An 8,693-nucleotide genomic window follows, 5' to 3' on the forward strand; every position below is an offset into this window, starting at 1 on the left:
TTATGAAAACTAAAGTGAAAAGGGTTTGCAAAAACCCCTGGCAACTCAGGAGTATTTTGAGAGAACTTTTATAACAGACATTTTTAAACCAAGACAGCATTTTTCTCCAAGTCACGCAAGGTAATTGAGAACTTCATCCATGTTTCAAGACATTTAAATACTCACTTGCTTGATGGTCATTTGCCAACTAGTTTCCAGCAGTTGCAGCAGTGAGAAACCACCTTTAATATAATCCAAAAAAGTTCAATCTGGTCCTCTGGACACCTCCAGAGGACCAGATTGAACTTTTTTTTTGGATTTTTCTACCTGGATTATTGAGCATGTATCAGGACACCTTTAATATAGATTTGCTTACTTTAAAGTGAAAGTAGTCAAGAGTTCAAAACATGAAGTGCATTGTGTTTTTGTCCTATTTCTGGTGTTTTAGATTATAAAACGTATCTTTTCCCACCCACGTATGTATGGAGTTAACGATAAGTCTCACACATTCACTTCGCACTGATGTTTCCCTATTTTGTTTGTTTTGCCTAATTAGCTATCCCTTCCCATTGCCTGGTGCTGTGTTGTCCAATCAGTGGAGCCCTCTCATTACCCAGGGTTTATTTCAGGATCTTTGTCAAATGTAGAGTGAATGTGACAGTTCAATCTAACCTCAGCAATAAGCATCGCATGGCTGCCCCCTCATTGCAGCTCGAAGATTCAACCTGGCTATATATGGATGCACTGAATTGAACTCTGAAGATAATTAGGATGCCATCCTATTCTTTTATTAAATGTCTTTTTTTCTGCCCTTTTTTTGTTTACCTTTCTTTTCTTTCAGTTCTGGATGTCTGCCCTGGCCACCACCATCCCGGTACCTTGTGGAGCCTTCATGCCTGTATTTGTCATTGGTAAATAAACATCTTCACAATTTACATTCAAAGTCTTCCATGTGAAAGGAGACTTGGAAACTGGTTCAAATCAAGCCTGTAAACAAACAAACGAAAATTAGGATAATTATTCTACACTGAAAAGATATTAACATAACGGTAAACCCATTATCCATTTTTTATACCTGCTTGATATTGTTCAGGGTCACAAGAAGCTAGTGCCTACCTCCAGCAGTCACTGGGCAAGAGATGGGGTACACCCATGGGCATCTTTCCAGTTCAACATAGGGTCACATATAAACAAACTAGACAAACTTGTTATAAAGTAAGTTTTTATAACTTTTGTTTTAAAACAGTATTACTTTGAAAAGAGAGATTAGCGTCTTCCTCTGGTAAAGCCACAACTGTCAGTGTTAGCTGCTAACAAATAAAATGCTCAACCACCCAACAACGTCTTTTCTTATGAAGCATTAAAGTTTGAAGGAATTCCCTTTTTGGCTAAATGGTTCAGAGTAACAAGTCTGATCACGAAGGGAGGGAAATTAAAAAAATATATTGCCTTTTCATTGTAATCTTGTTTTGATCGATCCATCCATCCGTTATCTTTACATGCTTTTTCCTTTTCGGGTCACAGGGAGTCACTTGTGTCCATGTCCAGCTGTCACTGCTTGGGTGTTTCCATGACTAGTTTGTTTAATTTTTTTAACACTTGCATGGCTCGAATGCGAAAAAACAAAACGTATACCGTAACCATTGCATTTTATAACAGTGGTTACTCCTTAAGAGCACTTGGGACTATAATGGTGGGTGTTGAAATTTAAAACCCTAAAAACAAGCTGGGGTGACATGGTGGCTTAGTGGGTAGAGCTGTTGCCTCTCAGCGAGAAGGTTGCCGGTTCAAATCCTGGCTGGGGAACTTTCTGGGTGGAGTTTGCATGTTCTCTCTGTGCTGCATGGGTTTTCTCCAGGTACTCCAGTTTTCTCCCACAGACCAAAAACATGCATGTTAGACTGATTGGTAACTCTAAATTGTCCCTAGGTGACAGTGAGAGAGTGAATGGTTGCTCATCTCATTTGTCTCCATGTGTCCCTGTGAAGGACTGGAGACCTGTCCAGGGTGTTCCCGCCTCTCGTACAGTAATAGCTGGATGTGAGCACCAGTTATCCTTGCGACCCGAAAAGGAAGAAGTGGGTAAAGATAATGGATGGCTGGAAGATTCTTGTCCTGTTAACAAAGGATGGACCTAATGCACAAACTATATTGTCTTCTGACCTAATTAAAATATGGCCTTTATGGGTGGGCAGCCTCAATGGGTTCATATAGAAATGTCATACTCAGTCATTGAACATGGGACAACGTCAAAACACCAATAATACTATTTCATACCCCACAAATAACCAACACACAAATTTGTAGATTTTTTTGCTAAATTGTGTCTCAACCCTACAGATATCTGTAGTGATGTCCAAGTTTCTTACCTGCAAAACTTCTCATTTCCTCACAACTGTCCAAGTGTGCAAACTTTTCACGTCTGTTCATATCTGACCCTTCAAGTTTTCCTGTAGATCCGCCTGAATTGTTGGCACAGCTTCTTTCCTCAATCTGGTGATAAATTTTTCCATTGAATCCAAATCCCTGGATCATTGACTACTTAAAATCATTGCAGCGAAAGTGTTTGGAACAGGAAACACTCTTTGGTGATGGTGCTATGAAGTCTGTATGTTTGAGTTAGACAAACTTCACTAGCGAATTCCCTTGATTTTTTTTTTTCTTTTTGAAAGAATGAGGGATGGTTTATGTAAAAATGATAAGTGTTTTAATGATATAATGAATTATCTGCATTAGTTAGTTTTAGCCATTATTACAGATTATGAGATTATGTAGGGTTGTTTATTTGTTTGTATTTTTATTTATTCTTTATTACAGGGGCAGCCTTTGGTCGTCTTGTTGGAGAAAGCATGGCCGCCTGGTTCCCAGATGGTATTCACTCCGATGGGTCCATCTACCATATAGTGCCTGGAGGCTACTCTGTTGTGGGTTAGTTAAAGGCACTTCCTGTTCATCCATTATTTGATATGTGGTATTTTAACATCTCATTTTAGGTAAATAATGTTTATGTCTCTTCAGAAAGCGTGCTTTGCAACTTGCGGGGGGGGGGGGGGGGGGTAAATGCTTTTAAATGAAGCAATCTTTCCAATGTTCACATAGATTTTAATCCCCTCATTAAGTTTCTCAATTAGGTTTCCAATGTCCCAGTACCTTAATTTATGGTTCAAAGTCAATGAACACTGATTATACAGCCTATTAAATATCATCCAACACTGAAGACAAAGACAGCTCACATCCTCAAATACCAACCTAACTGAAGCTATTAAAGAAAATCTCTTATGTATAGTTGAAGCACAGGCTGACAAAATGTCAGATGTTGATGACTTGCTGTGCAGCTGTCAGTGCTGACAACCCGCTTAGAAACCCAGAAGTTGAAAATGCCTGTAATCTGAACTACCATAAAAACTGGACTTAATGTGTTCTCTTCATAATTCAAAAACACAAAGCTCAGGGATATTTTCCTGTGCAAAGAGTGAAGACGAGCTGGACATGAATAAATATTTTACATATACAGGAGATCCATCAATCACTTTCATGTTCAAGTTACTCATTTACATTCAGAGAGCCCTCACTATCTTTACCTTGGCAGATTTGATTGAGTTTCTTTTTACGTTTTCTTTTTCCTTATCAAATGAGATTTTACTGAAGTTTTAAAATGGCTACGTCTGTATAAATGCTTTAGTTCTGAAATTATTTAAAGGAAAGTTAAACTGAAGTTACAAAATTAAATATTTACTCCATGAAGTAAAATGCATTTAGTATTTTTATCAAAGTGCTGACGGGTAATTCTCTCGACAGATCTGTTGGATATGGATCCACTCCACTCAGTGCATTCAAGCTAAAGATGAATAAAAAGGAATGGAAAATGATGAGCTTAGAACAGGACAGTTTAAAAAGGTGATGATTAGCAGGTGAAAGGGGCCTAATTTTTTTTCAGCACATGACTGCACAGTCAAATCCTCCTCCATTCATTCTGAAGTTGTGTCTGAGACACAATGTTGCTTTAGTGATCCTTGTTGGCAGCCGGGCAGATTCCGCCTGTGCTGCCGGTCGGCACAGACCTCCTGATGCTGTTGTGGTGCACTGTAGCTGATGACTCAGCCCTTTACAGGCTGACTCTGATGAGCCTCTTTCATCGCTCAGCACAGCTCGTTCCAAGCACTGACTGTAGGCTGGGCAGAGGGAACGGTAGCATTTATCTGGGGATGTGGGGGTGCGGGGGGCAGACAGGCATGGCTTAATTAAGTTACGGTAGGGAGAACAATGAAACCTGCCTGTGCAAATGCACTCATTTACTATCTATGCTCTCGTTTCCCTCGTTGTACTTTTCTCTCTCATTCACTTCTATTTTTTTTCTCTTCATCTCACTGAATTGGACTCATCCGTTTTCTCAGTTTTTATGACGGCTCTGCCCCCCATGCTGGTGTCTTCTTTTATTCAGTTTTTATTGCACTCTTAACAAGACTTAAGATGAAAACAACACAACTTAAACACTGAGGTTTCCTGCTCTATTAAATTAGTTGTGTAAGTTGATTATAAAGATGTGGCGTGGAGAAGAAAGTGAAACTTATCATCAGAGCTTGTCAAGTTAAAGACTCTAGGGCAGGGCTATTCAACTGGTGACCCAAGGACCAAATCAGGCCCATGGTTGAACTCAGTTCGTCCCACCAAGGGGTTTATTTTTAAATAAAACTATATTTTAAACCATAAAACAAACTTACTTAATGACAGTAACTGCTGGATGTCTTGGCTGCAGTAACTGTGGCCCCCTGAGCAGTTTAGTTGAATAGCTCTGCTCTAGGATCAACACTAAAGTTTCAGTTTAGTTGAGAGTTTTGGATCAGTTATATTAAATATAAAGACAGTACCTGTTCTAATAAGTAGTGTTCTTAATAGCAAGTCAAATCAAAATAATCTAAAATCACATTTAAAACAACTGCTATTGACCCAAATGTAGAATCTAAAATGAAAAGAAGTATCTCACGAAGCCCAAAAATATGATTAAAAAAAACAACTAAAATATTAAATTTAAGCAAAAAAAAAAAAAAAAACAATATTGGAACATGTTTAACTTTAATTCTGATTTAAAAGTCAAGGAACATAAATATATTTCGAGATAAGCTCTAAAAACAGGAAATGTTGTACTTTCTCGTTAATGGAGCTTTTTTATTTTAAATCAAAGCAAAGCAGCATTTGTCCTCTTTTTAATAAAAAGGAACATTCACTAGGAACTAGCCCTAAAAGAGTTTTACACTTTGGTGTCATTTGTACCTTATGATATTATTATAGATGGACAAAGTGTCTGCCTTCTCCTGTTGTTAAAAACAAAGTCTCTGCACTCGGGACATAAGGCTGTATTATAAATATGACAATCCCACCTGCACATTCTCCCAATTTAATAGTCTGTCATCTCTTCAATCAGAGTGTAACATGACTAAGGCTTAAATAACTAAATGAAACTAAACATGTGGCGAAAATACACATTTGAACAAGCATCAAGGTAAAAACTGTGCCAATTAATAAAAACCAATGCCTGAAAACAAAGATCTGAAGTGCATTTTTATTTTTAGTCAGGAAACATTTGATTAATTTAAATGGAGGGATTGGACTTTAATATTACACTATGACCATCTAATTGGTGCTCATCCTTTGTGGCTTCAACTTCTGACTTCCAGCCCTCTCTCTACTTATAATGTATAGTTGTACCCTCTGAAAACTGAAGGACTGTAGAAATTAAATCCACACTGACTGACTTGTGTGACTTTTGAGAAGAGCCAAAAAAACTAACAACAACAACAACAGAGTACCGGTACAGTAGTTTGGTTTGTGACTTCCTCCACTGCAAGCTCTAAAGACTTTCACCCCTCACTTCACCTCTATACTTTTTAAACAGAAGCATGAAGGACACTGAAATAACAATAGCCCCCTCTAGTAACGTCGAAGTCCAAGATAATTACAAATTATACTTGACATCTTGTAAAAAAGACACTTTCATACTCTCTTGCAGTAAAAATGCTTTATTGGTCTTTAAATCCACATTAGTTTTTCGATTTATGGTACCCCTGAACCCCTCTCTGTGAAGAGCTCCTTGAAAATGGCTGATCTGAACATCACCATGCCTGTTCTCTGCACTCACCTCACCGTCCTCTCCCCCACCCACAGGTGCAGCAGCCTTGTCAGGAGCGGTGACCCACACTGTTTCCACTGCAGTCATTGTGTTTGAGCTGACTGGCCAGATCTCCCACATCCTGCCGGTAATGATAGCCGTGATACTGGCCAACGCGGTGGCTCAGTCTTTGCAGCCCTCCCTATACGATTCCATCATCAGGATCAAGAAGCTACCCTACCTACCAGAGCTGGGCTGGGGTCACCACGAGTACGTACAGCAGAGTGTACTGCAGAATCATCAGCACACACAACACACACATTAGTTTTCTTCCATGTCCAAAAATATGCCCATTTAACAAAAAGCTACAAATCCCATCACCCACTTGTCACCACAGAATCACTAACATCTGTTTATATGGTCCACTTTTTATAGTTTCTTTAACACAACTGTTTTAATTCAGTGAGCCAACAATGAGTTCCTTAAACAAACTGAATGACAGGTTGTTGTTCTTCAATCAAGAGTCACTTCACATTAACTCACAGATAAATGATATTTAGGATAGTCATTTTCATCATTTCATTTTAAATTTTTAGTTCATCTGTAATGAACATAATATCTGTCAGATATTATTCATAATTTAAACGGATTCTTTCATTTTTCTGGACTGAGTTCTATCGTGTTTTGAATGATTAAATGTGGACGGAAACGTGTTTTATCTTTGACTCACCAACAACAGTGGGTCGTTTATTTAAAAACGATTTAAACACATCACACATTTACAATAATTGGCAGATTGACACTATAACACAGCTTAATTAATCAGCTTTACAATGAGAAAATCATACGGCCATGATTTCCTCACCTGCAGCTTTTGAAACCAACAGACATTCCTGAAAATATCTGGATTAATTACTGGCAGATAGAAGAGTTTTAAAGATGGGAAAATGAAGTTTAAATGGAGAAAATGGATGTGTGAGGGAAAATGTGTTGACGAAGAACGACACCCTCCATTCGAACCCAGCTCTACCTCGGTACACTTCGGTAGTGGAAATCGACTCTTTACCTGGCAGAAGATATCTCAGCGTCGGTGTAGAGTTCTCTTTCAACGTTACCATTTCAGCGTCTCCGTAGGATAGCAGAGAAACGTTCGGGGTAGTGACGGTACTTCGTTCAACAGCACGCTCACCTCTCAGGTGGACTCACATGAGCTGTGAGCCCGTCAGAGTTCCACTCAAATGTGGAAGATTCCATAATTCCCACGAGACTCGGAAGAACTCCCAACTAACTCCAGCACTTCAGAACTTTCGTTCGGTTCTTCTCTCAGAACTTTGGTTCATGTCTGGAGCGTTGTTCTTCTTGGAGCTCTTGTTCCGCTCTGGAACTTGTTCTGCTCGGAACTTTGTTCAGCTTGGAACTAGGAAGTGTTGATCCTTTTAAAGAGGTCACTTCCGGTTCCTCTGAGAACTTACTGATTGGTTGAAAGAACCAACAGGGGTGTGGTCTTAGTTACGTAAGAGGGTCATTAAAAGTCAAGGAGAAAGAGTAGATTGTTTTAAGAACAGACAGAAAGATGTTTTGAAGAACAGAGACTTTTAGGAGCCGTTTTCCTTCTATCTGTCTGATAGAGTTAAACATGACATTTCGTTCCGATAAACATGCTTTTGACCGAAACTTGACTTCTGACCCACATCACGACTTGCTCATTTCAGACAGAAGATCAAAAAATGCATAATTACTCTTGTAACAAACATTAACTTGATTTCTACTTTGAATGAGGATTAAAAATCATTTATACTGTTTCACAGTTGATTTAAAATGAGTAGTTCACTTCAACATTTAAAATGGTTTGAACTAAACACACTTGATTATCAAGATATTGTAAAATAGTAATGATAATAAAAAAGAGAGTGTTCTTTCAATTGATCGGAGCAGGACACACTTAGAAAGTCTCTGGATGAGCTTAATTTGTATTTCTGGACTCAAATCAATGAAATAACAGTTCCTTTTCCAGGAAGGCCCTCAGGGTCAGGACTTGACCTGAGGCTTAGTTCACTACAGTCCCCCCTTTGGAAATCATCGCCTGTCCATGGGGATGAATTCCAACATGAACTTACGCCTTCGAAAGTCCTTGAGCTTGATGTAATCCAGCAAGGAAAACAAAAGTCAAAGAAGGTAATCCCACAATGTTTTTGGTAATTCCATTGTGTTGTTGGTAAATCCATTGTAGCAATGCTTTAACCCCTTGGAAACAAAGTCTGTAATCCATTGGAAAAAGTCATATAATCCACAACGATAAATCCACAACGAATGGAGGTGTTGATTGATCAGCATACAGAGGGGTTCCCTTGGATTGAACTGAAGATGCGGCCACTGGATGAAGAGTGGAGACCAACGTCAGGATTGCAGGTCTCCTCCAGCGAAGGTCGTCGCTGGGTGACGTCCAGTCGGTGCCGTTCTGGTTCAATGTGTCATGCAATTATGTGGTTTAAGGTGGGCTTATGAAGGGGATTTTACATAAGGCCTTAACCTACATGCACCTGGTGTGTAAGCTATTATGATTGGGAACAGCTACAGCTACCAGTTAAGGGGTGGAACATGCTGAAAA

The 8,693-nt window shown here is 39.0% G+C and overlaps 1 protein-coding gene across 1 annotated transcript in view; it reads left to right on the top strand.

The window, feature by feature from the left end:
* LOC119411497 (chloride channel protein 2) overlaps positions 1–8,693 on the top strand; it is a 479,672-nt gene that overhangs the window by 368,598 nt on the left and 102,381 nt on the right. Inside the window, exons 22-24 of the mRNA XM_037678447.1 lie at positions 821–890; positions 2,797–2,907; positions 6,142–6,355. Of these exons, the coding sequence (XP_037534375.1) occupies positions 821–890; positions 2,797–2,907; positions 6,142–6,355 (395 nt within the window). The remainder of the gene's footprint in view (positions 1–820; positions 891–2,796; positions 2,908–6,141; positions 6,356–8,693) is intronic.

This window comes from Nematolebias whitei, chromosome 6 (assembly GCF_014905685.2).
Source record: "Nematolebias whitei isolate Nwh7 chromosome 6, NemWhi1, whole genome shotgun sequence".
Classification (NCBI taxonomy): domain Eukaryota; kingdom Metazoa; phylum Chordata; class Actinopteri; order Cyprinodontiformes; family Rivulidae; genus Nematolebias; species Nematolebias whitei.